At 51.4% G+C, this 17,010-nt stretch overlaps 3 protein-coding genes across 3 annotated transcripts in view; 2 read left to right on the plus strand and 1 right to left on the minus strand.

Moving 5' to 3' along the window:
* The first annotated feature begins 7,015 nt into the window (after window positions 1–7,015).
* Window positions 7,016–10,980, plus strand: SEPTIN1 (septin 1). The gene is made up of 11 exons (XM_024744637.1): window positions 7,016–7,304; window positions 7,476–7,566; window positions 7,659–7,745; window positions 7,995–8,118; window positions 8,428–8,562; window positions 8,662–8,779; window positions 9,433–9,534; window positions 9,655–9,754; window positions 9,937–10,102; window positions 10,334–10,424; window positions 10,533–10,980. The coding sequence occupies exons 1-11, from the start codon at window positions 7,302–7,304 to the stop codon at window positions 10,617–10,619; spliced, it is 1,104 nt and encodes a 367-aa protein (XP_024600405.1). The 5' UTR covers window positions 7,016–7,301; the 3' UTR covers window positions 10,620–10,980.
* A 187-nt stretch (window positions 10,981–11,167) lies between these two features.
* On the minus strand, window positions 11,168–13,427 carry MYL11 (myosin light chain 11). Its single transcript, XM_024744515.1, has 7 exons — window positions 13,333–13,427; window positions 12,611–12,706; window positions 12,283–12,358; window positions 11,978–12,082; window positions 11,792–11,870; window positions 11,457–11,505; window positions 11,168–11,365 (listed from the first exon to the last, which is right to left on the minus strand). Exons 1-7 carry the CDS (start codon window positions 13,333–13,335, stop codon window positions 11,261–11,263), a joined length of 513 nt encoding a protein of 170 aa, XP_024600283.1. The 5' UTR covers window positions 13,336–13,427; the 3' UTR covers window positions 11,168–11,260.
* A 3,432-nt stretch (window positions 13,428–16,859) lies between these two features.
* TBC1D10B (TBC1 domain family member 10B) overlaps window positions 16,860–17,010 on the plus strand; it is an 11,185-nt gene continuing 11,034 nt past the window's right edge. The window contains exon 1 of the mRNA XM_024744340.1: window positions 16,860–16,939. Within this exon, the coding sequence (XP_024600108.1) occupies window positions 16,860–16,939 (80 nt within the window). The remainder of the gene's footprint in view (window positions 16,940–17,010) is intronic.

Below are 17,010 nucleotides of genomic sequence, written 5' to 3' on the forward strand. Positions count from 1 at the left end.
GGGGACGGGAAGCGGAAGCGCCGGGTGGCACCCGGCCGCTCTAGGACCTTGGAGGAGCTGCACGCTTGTGGGGGCAGCCCTCGTTCTCCAGAGCTCTGTGGCCGGCGGGCAGCCGCGTGCCGCGGAGAGGGCTACTCTGAGCCGAGGACAGTTGCCCGAACTCGGTGGTATTAACCGTGTGCCTCCTGGTCTGGAGCTGGATGTGGTGGGCCGAAGACTTCCTAATTGTCGCTGTGTCGGGCCACCCGCGCGGGACTCCGGAGCTGGCCAACAGCGCCAGCCATCCCGGCCCGGAGAGACAAAGAGAGATCCAAAGGCCGACCCGTGGAAAGGGGTGGGGGAAAGACCAAGGCAGACAAAGGGCGGCAGAGGGCGGCGGAGACCCCAGATGGGGCGGGGGCGGGGCGCCGAGACACGGGAGACAAAGCGGGACCGGTCGGCGAGTCAGAGGGCCGCGCGTGGGGGCTGGGCTGGGCTGGGGGAGACAGGCAGTAGCGGGAGCTAGTGGCAGACGCCAGATAAATGCTGAGGAAAGGCAGGCCGATGGACACAGACCTGGATCCGGAGTCGTAACCTAAGAGCCCTGAATCAGAGAGGATGCAAAGGCAGAGAGACAGAGACTGCAGCAGACCAAAAACACAAGAGCAAAAGATTGGCCGCCAGAAACAAACACATGTAGAAACAGATAAGAGAGACATAAAGTCGTTGAAGCAAAGTCGGAAGAACTACAAGAAAAGGCAGGGAACCTGGAGAGAAACAGAAGCAGAGGAACGAAGAGTGAAACAGGCAGAGACAAAGAGAGACAGGGACACAAAGAAAGAGGCCATGGGGAGACTAGGGACAGGTCTACAGCCCTACCAAGGGAGCCCAGGGAGAGGCTAAAACATTAAACCCTGTTTCCCAGCTTGGGACCCTGGCTGGGGCTGTGTTCCAGTGGTCCCAGGGGTGTGATCCCCAGTATCTGTACTCTGGGCAAGGTTGCCTTTGGGGAGGGGGTGGGGTGCCTGTAAATGTCTGCAGCCCATCTAATGATGGAGAGGGGTAACCAAGGTTTGTATATTAATGAACATTTATTAGCACCTCAGTGCTATGTCAAGAGTTTGATAAAGAGATGAAACATGTGTAAGAGTTGTCCTTGGGGTGCTACCAGTTTAAAGGGGCAAGCAAACAAATCATGATAAATAAGAACTCTAAGGGCGTGAGAGAGTTACGTTCACCGATTCAAGATAGTAGGAAGAGTTCTTATTTGTGGGAATGAATCTGTGTGGTTTTGTGTACCTGGTATGCATGAATGTTAGACACGGGTAAACATGGAGCACAAGTCAATCAACACATACTTATGGATCATCAACCATAAGTCTAGACCCTGGAAATACAAAGAAATCCCTCAGGGAGCTCTCTCTGCTCGGTAGAACATGGAGACGTACAGATGACATGACAGATTGTATACCGGCCTAATAAACAAAGATGTGATAGGAATGCAGTACAGAGAGAGAGAGACCTGTAGAGTTTAGTGGCGGTAGACACTGTCTTTAAGTTCATTCATGCAGAGTTTGATTCCTGACCTTGTCATTTGCTCCCATTTAACCTTGGGTGGGGAAGTTACTTCTGTTTCCTGAACTGTAAAATGGGGATAATACTTAATTTGAATGGTTGGGGTGTAAAGTACTTAGTAAAAAATATCAGTTATTACTCTTTGGGCTGAGGTAACCAAGGAAGACGGTGGCATTTTTGAGCTGATCCTTTCAGGACAGGTAAGATTTCAGCCAAGTCCAGAGCCTGGCTGAAGTGGGCCTAAAATGAAGAACTCCAGGCAGAGGGAATGAAATGAACAATGGCCCACATACTAATTGCAAACCTACTATGTGCTAGAAGCTTGGGATCCAAAGATGATTAAGATCTATCCTCAAAGAGGAAGATAGATAATAGTTCTGTTTTAATGTGTCAAAAGTTTACATAATAGGAAAGTAGTGGAAGCTGCAGATGAGATGGTAAGTGAATCATCTGTTCCACAAACATTTCCCGGGGGTCCAATATGTGCCAGGCACATGTGCTGGGAAACAGAGGTAAGAGGGTACCAAAATGGCAAAGAGCCAGCCCCTCTTGGAGGAAACCCCCAAAGGCTGGCCAGCCCGCATGCCATACTCCCTTGGAGAGCTAGCTCTGACTTTGAGAAGACAAAGCCTGGAGTTATTGGGTCTGAACCTGAACTCAGGTCTAAAGACATAGAAACCCTTTCAGGGATGTCTGGTAGGGCCATAGGCAGCTATGAAGATATGATGGAGAGATGAAAAAGAACTAATCCAGATGATTATTAAATGGGAAGACTGCTGTCTACCATTCACTGCCCTAAAGGAAACTCAAGGGGGGATCTTCCTTTCTACAAACAGGCCCCAAACCTTATCACAGGAATGATTGGGCATAATTTGTTGGAGTTAATAAGCATGTAAATGGAATATTGTGTCACTGCTAATTCATATCATCTCTGCACTTAACCAAAAGCCAAGAGCCTTTTCTGAGGGCATTTATTAGTATGCACAAATGCCTTAAATATGTGACTTCCGCTGACTCAGTAATTCCCCTTATAGAAATGAGGCCCAAGGAGATGGTTGGCCAAGTGTACAATGATAGCACCACAGACACAGTCATCCCAGCTCAGTGTTGTTTATCACAGGGAAGAATGGGAATCAGCCTGAATACTAAGCATCTAGAAAAATGATAACGTAGATGTGTATTTATGATCATAGACATAACATATGAGGTGACGAAAACAGGTTTCCAAAGTTATGATCCTAGTTTTGTGAATATATATTTATTCATATGTACAGGCATATGAGAAAATCTAGAAGGATGAAAATCAAAATGAGGATATATCATGGAATGATATTAGATGTAAATTTTTCTAACCATTTGCATTTGCTAATTTTTTCATGAGAATATGTATTGGTTATACAGTAAATAAATGAATATAAATGCCATTTTTCTCTTTTTTCTTTTTTTATTGAGGTATAGTTGATTTACAATATTATGTAAGTTTCAGGTGTACAACCTAGTGATTCACAATTTTTTTTGTAAATATTTATTTATTTTATTTATTTTCCTTATCTTTTTGGCTGCATCGGGTCTTAGTTGCGGCACACGGGATCTTCGTTGAGACATGTGGGATCTTTCAATGCGGCGTGCTGTCTCCTCTTTGTGGCCCTTAGGCTTCTCTCTAGTTGTTGTGTGCGGGTTTTCTCTCTCTAGTTATGGCGCGCAGGCTCCAGAGCGCGTGGGCTCTGTAGTTTGCGGCACGCAGGCTCTCTCCTTGAGGCACGAGGGCTCAATAGTTGTGGCGCGCGGGCTTAGTTCCCCCGAGGCATGTGGGATCTTAGCTCCCCGACCAGGGATCAAACCCACGTCCCCTGCATTGGAAGGCGGATTCTTTATCACTGGACCACCAGGGAAGTCCCAGTGATTCACAATTTTTAAAGATTATACTGCATTTATAGTTATTATAAATTGGCTGTATTTCCTGTGTTGTACAATATATCCTTGTAGCTTATTTTAGTTTGTACCTCTTAATCTCTCAGCCCTATCTTGCCCTTCTCCTTTCCCTCTCCCCACTAGTTTATTCTCTAGATGTGTGAGTCTGTTTTGTTGTATTCGATAGGTTTTTTTTGTTTTTTATATTCCATATATAAGCAATAATATATAGTGTTTGTCTTTGTCTGACTTATTTCACTAAACATAATACCCTCCAAGTTCATCCATATTGTTGCAAATGGCAAAATTTCATTCATTTTTATGGCTGAGTAGGTAGTATTTCATTACGTGTGTGTGTGTGTTTGTGTATGTATATATATATATTTTTTATATATGTATATATAATACCATATCTTATTTATCCATTCATCTGTTGATGGACACTTAGGTTGCTTCCATATCTTGGCTATTGTAAACACTGCTGCTATGAACATTGGGGTGCAAGTATCTTTTTGAATTAGTGTTTTCGTTTTCTTCGGATATATACCCAGGAGTGCTATTGCTGGATCATATGGTAGTTCTATTTTTAGTTGTTTGCAGAACCTCCATACTGTTTTCCACATTGGCTACACCAATTTATATTCCCACCAACAGTGTACAAGGGTTCCCTTTTCTCCACATCTTGCCAACATTTGTTATTTGTGGTCTTTTTGAATGATAGCCATTCTGACAGGTGTGTACATGTTATTTTCTTAAATATTATTTGAATAATTCAGGGAAGAGCTGATTAGAGTCTGAACCCAGGGCAGGGGCAAGACGGTGAAGGGTGTAGAGAGGAGGGGCCAATTTTTCTCATGGATAGAAAGGACTTGGAAACCAATTGGATATAGTTGTAGAGAGCAAAGGAGGGAGGAGTTCAGAGTTTTAACTAGGATGATAGGGCTGCTCAGCCTGGTGAGAAATGCAGGGGGAAGGGTTGTGGTACAGGGGGAAGGGTATAATTATCCCTTCCCTTGGCTTCTCAAAGTACTCTGTTTATCTCATTATTACACTACATTTTTAGCACCAGTGCCATGTGTCACTCTTGCTTGTGGCTGTCTCTGTCTCCCCAGAGGGCGGCAACCCTGGCTGATTCACTCTCTCTGGATTCTCAGCAACTAATGCAGAAGAGCGGTCGCTAGATTGGAGCTAGCGGCACTGTTTCACCCCTCAGCTCATGTAATAGCAATAACTAGCGTTATGTGTGAGCTCATCTTTTATGCCAGGCACTGCTAAGAACTTTATATGTGTTAGGTATATAATCCTCGTCATGCCCCATGAAGTGAAATTATTAATAGCATTATTTAACAGATACAGAAACGAAGTCACTGAAAGGTTAAAGATGCCCAAGGTCACACAGCTCTTAATTATTCTATGTCTTTATAATCATGAAACTTGAACAACTTCTGTGAATTCAGTGTGGTGGGAGCGTCCAATCCCATATGGTAGATGAGGAAAGTAAGGCCCAGAGAGGTGATTTTTCCAAGGTTACATGAAAGGAGCAGTACAAGAAATGAGGTTGAAGTAAGGAAAAGGTGGTAGCATGGATGGATCTTAAAAGATAGCGCTGATTGAAAAAAATTTACAAACAGAAATACATATTAGTATATATTAGTATATACATATATAGCTATTTGTGTAAACATGTACTATGCACTGCACATTTTTCAAAATGTGTACAAACTAAAAAATTACACATTAAGCACATTAGAGTGGTTGCCTTAGGCTGAGGAGAGGAAATGAGTGAGCTATGAGGTGGTATAACAGAGCACCACAGACTAGGAGTCTTAATCAACAGATGTTTATTTTCTCATAGTTCTGGAGACTGGAAGTCCAAGATCAAAATGCCAGCAGGGTTGGTTTCTGGTGTGGCCTCTTTTCTTCGGTTGCAGACAGCCACCTTCTCACTGTGTCCTCACATGGCCTTTCCTTTGTGCATGTGCAGAGAGAGATTGCTGGTGTCCCTTCTTATAAGGACACCAGACCTATAAAATCAGGGCCCCACCCTTCTGACCTCACTTAACCTTATTTCCTCCTTAAAGGTCTTACCTCCAAATATAGTCACATTGGGGGTTAGGGCTCCAACACATGAAGTGGGGGGTAGGGGGACACAATTCAGTCTATAACAGGGGCTAAATGGGAAATAATAAATAGAACCATGAAGAATAGAGAAAGAGAATGGGGTTGGAGCAATAGGCAGGATCCAGATTGAGCAAGGCCTTATAGGCCATACTAAGGGGACTCACTTTAAAGTTTCAGAGAGGTCACTCAGTTCATAAATGCTAAAGCTAGGGTATGTGTGTGTGTATGTGTGTGTGTGTGTGTGTGTGTGTGTGTGTGTGTGTGTATATGTCATCCGAAACCACTCTGAGTCCTGATAACAAAATATAAATGTGTGTATTTCATCTTACTATGAAAAAAATGGAGTTCAGAGAGGGCAAATCACTTGCCCAAGGTCACACAGTAAGTGGGAGAGCTGAGGTTTGGGAAGTTCTTTCTGACTCCAAAGCCAAGCTCCTTTTACAAGTTCTGCAGCCTGCCAGCCTTTGTCCTGGACTAACTTCAATCACTCACTCTTTCGTGCATTCATTTATCTAGTATATTATTTATTGGCACCTTCTTTATTTTTTCTTTCTTTCTTTTTTTTTGTGGTACGCGGGCCTCTCACTGTTGTGGTCTCTCCCATTGCAGAGCACAGGCTCTGGATGCGCAGGCTCAGCGGCCATGGCTCATGGGCCCAGTCGCTCCACGGCATGTGAGATCTTCCCGGACCGGGGCACGAATCCATGTCCCCTGCATCGGCAGGCGGACTCTTAACCACTGCGCCACCAGGGAAGCCCTATTGGCACCTTCTTTGTGCCAGGCCCTGTGCAAGACACCAGGGATATAGAAATTAGAAAACATGGTCCCTGTCCTCAGAAAACTCAGTGGGGAGTAGAAGAGACATCCAGATAAGCAAAGGTGGGCAATGGAGGGGCCTGTGAAAGGTGCTGGGGAGTCCAGAGGATGGAAAATGACTCTGCCTGGGGTGGGTGGGGAAGGTTTCATAGAGGAGGAAGAAGAGTCCTTTGAATCAAACCCTAGAAGGATAAAGAGCAGTTCACCTGGTGCAGAAGAAGGTAAAGTTCAATATACACAGAGCCTAGGATATGGGCACTCACTAAGGGTGAGTGAAAGATGGGGTGATGAGGTCAGATGGGGGAGGCTTTGGCTGCCAAGTCAGGACTCAGAATTGATTCTGAGACCACTGGGAAGCCCATGAAGGGTTTCAAGCAGGGGAGTGCCTTGGCCAGGATTCTGAAGGACAGTCTCTCTAGAAGAGGTGTCCAAAGACCTGAAGTCCTTTTAAGAATCCAGTGCAAGATCTGGCGAGGAAAATTGATTGCCCCTCCCACCCTCAATCTTTGTTACGGCTTTTGGTCCACTCAGACCCTTGGAACATTTTTTTTTTAACCACCTCTGTCAAAGCCTTCATCTCACTTGCTAGAGAGACCAACCCACTTCCTTCCTCTCTGCTTACACCCTACCTCCCACCAGGGTGACGGGGTTACAGTGGGGCTTGGAATAAAGGTGTACAGAGAACAGAGGGGCTGAAGCTTCCTATTGGGGTTATGGGCAAAGGTATCCAGGAATTGAGGACCACAGCTGTTCTTGGTCTCGGCTTTTCCCACCTGTCTGGGCCAGTTTGAGCATCTCAGCTTCCTACATTGCCCGCCCCCTTGTTTGCCGCCCTCAACTTCCTGCCCCACCAGAGGAAGTGGGGAGAGACAGCAGGTGCAGCGACAGCTATCGGGGCCATGGTGAGTCTTTATGCCCAGGAATCCAGGCATCTCTGCCCCCAGTCCCCTACCCCCAGGTTAGCCAGGTCAACCCACTATAGGCTGACTTCTCCTAGCCTCTGAGATCAGGTTATCCTGAGGGCCCTGCCTGCTGCCCCCAGCAGCCTCATATTGTCCACCCCCTGCCAACAGGACAAGGAGTACGTGGGTTTCGCCGCCCTCCCCAACCAGCTGCATCGCAAGTCCGTCAAGAAGGGGTTTGACTTCACACTCATGGTGGCAGGTCTGGGGGTTTTGGAGAGGGGCCTGGCAAGGGGTCCTCAAGAGACCTTGGCTGTCCCCTCACCTGACCAGTTGGGCCTGTCTTGTCCACAGGGGAGTCAGGCCTGGGAAAATCTACCCTCATCAACAGCCTATTTCTCACCAACCTCTATGAGGATCGGCAAGTCCCAGAGGCCAGGGGTAAGACCCCCTCCTCACCGTGCTCTCCAGGCACTCTGACCCCCTCCTCCCATGTCCCTAGACTGCACTCTCTTCCTTTCCATCTGGGTTTCCCATGACATTCTGGGGGGCTCAGGCAGCTCACTGCTTTTCTCCGAGACTCACTCTCCTCCCCTGAAAAATGGGTGGAGGCAACTGTGAGTCTGAGAAAGGAAATTAGTCCTGCCTCAGGCTCCTACCCAGCTCCCTGACCTCTCCCCATCCTCATAGCTCGCTTGACACAAACACTCACCATCGAGCGCCGGGGCGTGGAGATCGAGGAGGGGGGTATTAAGGTGAAGCTGACCCTGGTGGACACACCTGGCTTTGGGGACTCAGTGGACTGTTCAGACTGGTGAGGAATGGGGGAGGACCTGGGGCTCAGCTTCCCAATGTGGCTACTCTGTGGAGACTGAGGGGTCAGATTATAGGCTGGTCTGCCCTGCCCTACCCCCCACCCCCCGCCAAAGGTGGGGCCTGTTTCTGGTGGCCTTGTGGCCCAAAGTGCCCTGTGCTTCCCGACCTCTCACCTGCCAGTTTCCTCTTATGTCTTTGGTTGGAGCCAAAGAAACTACTTCCCACACCCACAGTCCTGGCTAGCCTGTCCCCTTCCCTGTGCTGTGGTCCCTGTTCTCTGACTTGCCGCTCTCTCCCCACACCCCAGCTGGCTGCCCGTGGTGCGCTTCATTGAGGAGCAATTTGAGCAGTATCTTCGGGATGAGAGTGGCCTGAACAGGAAGAACATCCAGGATTCCCGTGTCCACTGCTGCCTCTACTTCATCTCACCCTTTGGCCGGGGGTCCGAGGGGCACCCTGGGGAGTTGGGACATTTGGGGAGGGCTGGAGGGGGAGTGTCTCTGTGCCCTGAAACTGAGCCCTGACCAATCCCTGGGTGCAGGCTCCGGCCCCTAGATGTGGCCTTCCTCCGGGCGGTGCATGAGAAGGTCAACATCATCCCAGTCATTGGCAAAGCAGATGCCCTGATGCCTAAGGAAACACAGGCCCTCAAGCAGAAGGTGTGTGCGGTGGCCTCTGACATTTGGCCTCACATGAAGCCAAAAGTCATGATCAAAATCGAACTCAGCCTTGACTTCTTTGATCTTGGGGTAGCCCTTTTGGAGCGTGATGTGTCAGGCTAGACTGTGGAAGAAAGTTTCTGAGGAAGGTGGGTCATAAGCTGCCTAAGGAAGCCATGTCTCTGGAGGTTCAGAATAGAATCCCTGGGCTGGATGCTTGGCTAAGGCCTGTCTGAGGCCAGTGGTGTAGACATAATGACCAATATTATCCTTCTGGCCCCAGGATGCTGACTGCCCCACCCCCCCACCTTCCCACCCCCCTGTGTCTTCAGAGCCCTTTCCCACTGTTTCCACTTATGCCTCTCTCTCCTGATCTTTCAGTGCCTGCTCAGCTTCAAAACTTCCCATGCATCAGTCTTCCCATTAGGGTAACTCTCTCAGTTTTTCACCATCTACATCTCTGTCTCTCGTTGTTTGAGATTTTGTTTTCAGTCATCCCGTATGTCCATCTTTCACCATCTCTGTCTTTCATGTCTTCCTCTCTGTCTCTTCCACCCCGTGTCTGCATCTATATCTCACTGTCTCTGGTCATGCAATGTCTGTGGTTCACAGTCTCTGTGTTTCTCACCGTCTCTGCATCTGTCTCCTCCAAGATCCGGGAACAGTTGCAGGAGGAGGAGATCAATATCTACCAGTTCCCCGATTGTGACTCTGATGAGGATGAAGACTTCAAGAGGCAGGATGCGGAGATGAAGGTACAGAGGCAAAGGAGGAAGGGGCAGAGAAGCCAGGGAGGGTGGATGTGGAGGTGGGAGCTGAGAAAGAGGTTTCTGCCCAAAGGGGGCCAACGGTGATCGCTGACTCCTGCCCTCTAGGAAAGCATCCCTTTTGCTGTCGTCGGTTCCTGCGAAGTAGTGAGGGACGGCGGGACCCGACCGGTGAGGGGACGCTGCTACTCCTGGGGCACCGTGGAGGGTGAGTAAGGCCAGGAACGCATTCTGAGGCCAGCAGGGAGCCCAGGACGCCTCCGAGTCAACCGCACCCAACAAGTGAAGTTGGGGAGAGTTCTGGTCCCGGGGGTCCTAAAAGTCAAAAGAGGGGTCCTTGGGCAGCAGACCCGACCCAAGCCCCCCGACTCTTGCCGGTCCGCCCCCCAGTGGAGAACCCACATCACTGCGATTTCCTGAACCTGCGACGGATGCTAGTGCAGACACACCTGCAGGACCTGAAGGAGGTGACGCATGATCTGCTCTACGAGGGCTACCGGGCGCGCTGCCTACAGAGCCTGGCCCGGCCTGGGGCGCGTGATCGAGCCAGCCGTAGGTGAGAGCCAGAGCTGACTCCTAGGTGCTTCCAAGGCTCCGCGCTCACCATCCATGACCCCGGCCTTCACCTTCTAGACCTCTCTCCCGGAGCCTTTCTTTCCCTACCCACTTTGCTTATGACCCTAACCTGAAGGACATGGTCCCGCCAAACCCCAGGCCCTGCCTCGCGGCAGTGACTCACAACCACGGTTCTCGACTTTGATTCCTGCCCCTTTCCTCCACCCCCTAGCAAGCTCTCCCGCCAGAGCGCCACAGAGATCCCGCTGCCCATGCTGCCTCTGGCCGACACGGAGAAGTTGATCCGCGAGAAAGACGAAGAGGTGAGCAAGCACCTCTCTTTCCCCCAGATCAAGGCCCCAAATCCTCTTCGAAGTCCCTTTCTGGCCTTGCCCGCCCAGTCCCACTGCCTGCAATCTTGCCCCGCACAGCTGCGCCGCATGCAAGAGATGCTGGAGAAGATGCAGGCCCAGATGCAGCAGAACCAGGCTCAGGGCGAGCAGTCGGACGCTCTCTGAGACCCCCACCCGGACCCTACGTTACCTCGCCTCCGCCTTCAGTTCGTCTCTTGTCCAATCCTCGAGCCCTAGGCTGCCCGGCGCTTAATCCCGGAGCCCCAGCCTGTAAGGCCCGCCCTTGCAAGGGGTTAGCGGGCTAGCAGGTTCTCCCAATCCTCGAGTGTGTAGCCCCGCCTTTGGCTCCGCCCCGAGCCCGCCTTGGCTCCGCCCCGACCCCGCCTTGGCTCCGCCCCAATCCGCCTCGGCCCACCTAGCGAGCCAGAGCTTCCCTCCGATCCCCTAACTCTCCCAGCCCCTAACTCTCCCACCCCGCCCCACCTCACCCAAACTGCGACTTCAATAAAAACTGAATTTCCCCGAGGCCACGCAAGTCTTCTCTTTCCCGGCGGGAATAAGCGGCGGGCGTAGCGGGTGGAACCGTTCCACCCAGGCCTCTGGGCCACTATTTATTCATTCATTTGCTGGGCACTCGTTTCGTGCCAGCCGGTGTTCCAGCGCAGCCTCCCACCTGAGCCCTGCTCACAAAAACGCACTGAAGCCGTCGCGGATAAGAAACGAGACCAGTTTAATTTATTAGGAGTCAAGGTGGGGTGGTCGCACTGGCAGGAAGGCGTTGCCCAGCAGAGGCCTAAGAGGGTCCGCTACTCCTGGTCCTTGGCGTCGCCATGCGTGATGACGTAGCATATGTTCTTGTAGTCTACGTTGCCGCCCACGTCGGGGGGAAAGGCCGCCCACATATTCGTGATCTGGGGAAAAAACGCAGGGGTATCTCCAACCGGTTCCTTACGTTCCCCTTCCCCCAGCCCTCCGCTTCTCCTAGGCCCTTTCCCCACTCACCTCTTCGCGGGTGAAGCGGTCACACTGCGTGGTAAGCAGCTCCTCCAGGCTGGAGAGAGGTGACAGAGGTTGGGCTTCGTGATTCCTTTCCACTCCCTCCCACCTCATCCCCGTTGCCATTCCCAGTCTTGCCTTGAAAACCAGGGTTACTCTGGATTCCTCTTTGGTCTCCCAAACACTCTGGCCTCCCCCCTTTTGCCCTTCCCCCTGTGTGCTGTGAAAATTTAATCTCATCGCCACAGTCCTAATTTTTCCCTTATCTCTGGCAGTGCCTAACTCTTGGTAGGAATTTAAGGAGGCTTTCTGTGTGGGAGCAGCTGGAGGGTGTCACTTACAACTGCTTCTTGATGGTGCCCTTCCCCTCAGGGTCCAGGACCTTGAAGGCTCCAGTGATCACATCCTCAGGGTCGGCACCTGGGGGGGTCAGAGGGCACATGAAGCTGAAGGGTTGCTAAAGGGTCAGTCCCTGAAAGGTCTGGGGAGAGGCATCTGGGGGTTTGGACCCAGGACACTTCATTCACCTTTGAGCTTCTCCCCAAACATGGTCAGGAAGACAGTGAAGTTGATGGGCCCACTGGCTTCCTTCATCATGTCATCTAGCTCCTCATTCTTCACATTGAGACGCCCTGGAACAGGGTGGGGGAAGCATGGAGTGGAGTGGGGTCTAGGAGCCAGGGAATAATGCTTCCCATAAATTCACATCATCCCATCCATTTTTTATCTGGGTAGACTGAGGCCCAGGGTGGACCTGGCAGGGCTGGAACCTAAGGCTGCTGAATTCCCAGGACTCTGCAGCCTTGAATCTTTACAGGTGGAGTAGGCTCACCCATGGCTGCGAAGGTGTCCCGCAAGTCCTCCTTGTCGATAATGCCATCACGATTCTGGTCAATTACTGTGAAGGCCTGTGGAGGGCCAGGGTAGGGAGAGGTTAGGTCCCCCATGGCCAGGCTTCAGCATCCTTACTCTAGGCAGATCAGATTCTGAGATTCTGGCCCCCAGCCAGCCGTCCACTTCCACTCCAAGCAGGGAGGAGTACAAGGAATTCTAAACCCTTCCCCTCCCGCCAACAGGTGCACATTCCAGGGAGGGGTGGGGGGAGGGGTAGCAAGGCGAGTCTTTGGTCAGCCTTCAGTCTCCCTTCTCCCCGCCCTTACCTCCTTGAACTCCTGGATCTGGGTCTGATCGAACATGGAGAAGACATTGGAGCTTCCGCCCTCTGCCACTGCCTTTCTCCTGGCCTTCTTGGGTGCCTGAGGGATGAGGGTTGGGCAGAGGGGTTCATGGACCAATCCCTACTCCTCTCTAGAGGCGCTGGAATAGATTCAGACTTCTTTGAGTCCATTCTTCTAAAGCAACTTTTCTGGCTCTAGACTTCCCCTTCCTTATGCTGAGGAGACCTGCTGCAGTTGTACCCCTGAATTCCTCTGGGTAGCCCTCAAGTCCCCATCCTTCCGTCCTACCCAACAAGTGGAGTGTACCTCCCCTTCTCAGTGCCCTGACCCTGCCTCCTCTGAGTCCCAGACTTGCTGCGTGACCCTGATCACTCACTCACCTGAACCTCTACTTTCTCATTTATAAAATGGGAGTGGGAACACTTGTCTGGCTGGTCCCGGGGGTTTTAGGAAGATGGAGTGCAGGATGGCATGGAGCATGCTTTGAGAGGGACTGGGCTCCTGCGAGTGGAGTGTCTAGGCAGATTATCCTTGGTTGGATCCTCTAGGGCATCATTCTGTACATTCCCCATTAGTGATATCAAGAAAGGGAAGATTCATCTTTTTTCCTCTTGCCAGACTGGGAACCAGCTACTTTCTTTCAAAGGATGAGGCTGCCCTGAGGTCTGAGGGATCTGGGCAGGGGCTGGGGGATTCTCACTCACCATATCTTAGGTCTCCTGGGGGCCAGGCAGTGGCTCTGGCTGGAAAGGAGCAGAGAGTCAGCCTGGGGCGGTCCCTCTGGAGTTATATAGTCCTGCCCCAGGGAGTCATTAACATACCAGGGTAACCTTAGCCCTGTGGGTGCCCACCCCAGATACCAAAATAGCCCAGCTCAGGGCCTCTCCTTTCTTGGGCTGGCAACAGCTGGAGTCCAGGGAGGGAGGGAGGAGGGAGTGAGTCTTGGGATGCAGGTATCACTAGGACCTGGGCAGGAAGGGATGTTCTTTTTCCCCAAAGGAGGCTGGAATGTGCCAGAGTTCAGAGAAGGCCCAGGCTGAGACACAGGACTAGGAAAGAGATGCACCAGGCTCCTGTACCCCTGTGTGGGGTGGGCCCAGATTTAAACCCAGCAAATTTATTGAGTACCTACAGTGTGCCAGGCACTGGTCCATGCTTTGCAGGTGCACTTTGACAAACACAGTCCCCCCCACTGAGGAGTTCACAGTCAAGGGTATGTATATGTGGGGGTAGTGACAGAGGTTACAGGTGGGAGAGAGCTGCCTGGGGAAGATGAAGGATCAGGAAGTCTTCTACATCCCCTTCAAGAAGAGGGGGGATTTTTTGAGGAAAGATGTGGGGCATGGAATCACTAGGTATGAAGAGACTAGACAGCCTGGAGCAGAGAGCCTGCTCTGTGACCTTGGGCTTTGCGCTCCAACTCCCTGGGCCTTGGTTTCCCCCTCTATAAAATGGGGACATAATTCCCATCCCACAGAACTTCTGGATGTGAACAGTATTTGGAAACAGTTAGTGAAGTATAATCATTATTTTTATTTTTATTTTTTGGCTGCACCATATGGCTTGTGGGATCTTAGTTCCCCGACCAAGGATCAAATCCGGGCCCTTGGCAGTGAAAACCTGGAGTCCTAACCACTGGACTACCAGGGAATTCCCATAATCATTATAATTAATATTCAGGCCCTGCCTTGGTAGAACTTACAGTCTAGCTGTGGAGACAGGGTAAATGCAGAAAATGACAAACCAGCTGGTCAGGAGTACAGAAGTAGAGGGCACAGCAGCCCTATCTAGGAGTATGGGAATGACGTTATAAAGGCTGGTAGAAGTGAGTCAGGTGAAAGTGGAGGAACAGCCATGCTAAGTGGTGGGCACAGATGGGCAAAGGCCTGGCGAAGTGAAAGATCAGAAGTGTTCAGTTCGCCAGAATTGGGATGGGGCTCGAGCAGAGGATACAAGGGGCTGGACATCAGACACTGGAGGGTCTTCAAATGCCTTGCTGAGGACTGAGACCTTGGGAGCCTTGGAAAGGTTTGAAACAGGAGAAGGACATGGTCTAGTGTGAGTCTATAATCGCTTTTTTGGATACTGGTGTGAAAGTTGGAACAGGGGAGGGAAGTCAAGGACACCAAGAGGGAAGCTAATTGGTCACCTCCTCCTCGGTGGCTGGGATGGCCAATGGCCTCTCTCTCCAATCTGGGCTAGAACCAGCTAGGCTGACTGTGTGACTTTGAGGTACGCTCTCCCACCCCTCTGGGCCTCGGTGCCCCAGTCCATTCCGTACAGTGGAGGTCTGTGGAAATTGTGGGTGAAGAAGCCCCAGGAGGCCCATGGTTGGCAAGGACACCCGTGTCTCCTCCTCCTCCTGTTCCCTCTCCTCCTCCTCCTGTTCCCTCTAGGACCTGATGTCCTAAGGAAGTCTCCTCCTCCCCTCCCCCTCCTCCAGCCTCATACCAATGCCTCTAAGACATTTGCTTTTCTGGTCACTGGGGTCCAGGCACCTGTTGTCTCTAAGAAGAGAGACAGAGCCACCCTAAACTTAGCAGCTGCCCTTGGCCTCCTGCACTGGCCCCTCCCTGCCTCAGTCAACAGCTGCCTCACCTTATATGGTTACCATGGGGGTCCAGGCCCAGGGAGGAGCCCACTTATTACTGGGTTCTGGGAGGGGAGGAGAACTCCAAAGAGGGGGATGGGGGAAGTGCTTAGGAAGCTTGGGCCAAATGGAAAGTGGAGAAGTTGAGGAGGAGGAGATCGGGAGTGGCATATCTCAGACACTGGTTCACAGGATCTGAGTCTGAGCTGGGAGTAAGGAGCCTCAGAGAACTCAGCAACCAAGTAACTGGGAAGCTGGGAGCTAGGCCTGACTGAAATTTCAGGATGGTGGACTTTGTATGGAAATTGGAGCCCTCCTCGTGCTGAATCCTGAATCCTGGACCTCAGGGGAATGAGAGCCAGAGAGAGAAGGGGCTGGTAAAGTCAGGGCTTTGTGTTTGTGGTCTAGGGTAGCCTGGAGGGCTCATGAGATTGGAGTCTGATTTCTTAGCAGAGAATGAGGAGCACAGAGGGGTGTATCAATGAGGAGAGAGGAGTTGATGGAATGGGTCCTGGATCCCCAAAAGAACACAGATATGGGAATTCATGGTATTGGGAAATCATGATTTGGGGTCTGGGATCCCCACTAGAATGGAGGGGGCACTCAGAGGATGAGTTCCAAGGAACTGGAGCCCAGATCCTGGGGAAGAGCTCAGATAGAAGGGGCTGAGGAGAGGGACTTGGGGATTGGGATACCCACAGGAAATGGTGGATCCAGAGAGATGAGTCACTTATAGGATTTTGGGGCTCTGGTTATAGTCGCCTGGGATTTGCGGGCTGGAATGAGAATTAGAGGCTGAGTGAAGGGCAAGAGTACCTGATCAGAGCACTGGATCAAGTGCCCTGTGGTGGGCTTGGGAGCTGAATAGAGAATGGGACCCACGAGAGGACTCAGGCAGGGCAGCGTGGCGCTCTTATTGGCTAACGGTTGCACCCATGCCCTCGGTCCCCGCCCCCTCTCCGCGCTGTCCCCAACTGTCACCCCCACCTCCCGCGCTTGTCTCCGGTTGTCACCGACATCCCTGGCTTGGCACTGCCTGCTGGCAGCACCCCTTCCCTTTGGATGCTGCATTGGCTGAGACAGCTGTCTATCTTCCTCCTTTTGCTAAAGTGAGAGAATGCATTCATTGGCTGACGAGGCAAATTAATCGCAAATTTGACCCGCCCCTCCCAGCTGTCATTTCTTCCTGACCTTCTCGGGAGACCCAAAGAATCCCTCAGCTCCTATCGACTGCGGATGCTGTCTGTCACCGCCCAAATAGACGTCACTGTCTGTCAATTTGACCTCCGCCTACTCCCCTTTTCATTGGCTCCCTTTTAACCATTCCTATTAGGCAGGCCCGCCTCTTCTCGCACAGCACCCGCCTCCTTCTACGGTCTTTCACTCTTCAGCCATCTTTATTGGCCAGTAGGTTCATCTTCCTGCTTTTCTATTAGTTTCTCCCCCGTCCCGCCTCCTCCTGCCTTCACTCGCCCTCTCATTGGTTTTATAACCTCCGCCTTGTCTGTTTCTTCTTCCCAAATTACCCACCCCTTTCCCGCCTCCAGCCCCACCCACATTTCCAACGATTGGCAGAAACCCAGTTCTCTCTCCTATTATTCGTCCAAGCCCTCTGACGAGGCGGGAGAAAAAAGGAGCGCGATGGGGCCGCCCGCGCGCAGGCGTGAAGCGCCGAAACGCTGGCCTCTTGGCCGGCACCGGGGCTTGTGCGCAGGCGCGAGGTGGGCCGCTCGCCCGAAGCGGGAGGGAGGGGGTGGCGGCGAGAGTGCGAAAGAGGGGAGAGGGCGCGAGC

Source organism: Neophocaena asiaeorientalis, unplaced genomic scaffold, assembly GCF_003031525.2.
Source record: "Neophocaena asiaeorientalis asiaeorientalis breed wild unplaced genomic scaffold, Neophocaena_asiaeorientalis_V1.1 scaffold91, whole genome shotgun sequence".
NCBI classification, from domain to species: Eukaryota; Metazoa; Chordata; class Mammalia; order Artiodactyla; family Phocoenidae; genus Neophocaena; species Neophocaena asiaeorientalis.

Excerpts from the sequence above, each read along its gene's own strand:
- SEPTIN1 (XM_024744637.1), top strand. Across the intron at positions 7,567-7,658 it reads CTTCACACTCATGGTGGCAG|GGGAGTCAGGCCTGGGAAAA; the intron begins GTCTGGGGGTTT and ends TCTTGTCCACAG. Across the intron at positions 10,425-10,532 it reads TCCGCGAGAAAGACGAAGAG|CTGCGCCGCATGCAAGAGAT; the intron begins GTGAGCAAGCAC and ends TGCCCCGCACAG.
- MYL11 (XM_024744515.1), bottom strand. Across the intron at positions 11,506-11,791 it reads GGCACCATCAAGAAGCAGTT|CCTGGAGGAGCTGCTTACCA; the intron begins GTAAGTGACACC and ends ACCTCTCTCCAG. Across the intron at positions 11,366-11,456 it reads ACCGCTTCACCCGCGAAGAG|ATCACGAATATGTGGGCGGC; the intron begins GTGAGTGGGGAA and ends TTTTTTCCCCAG.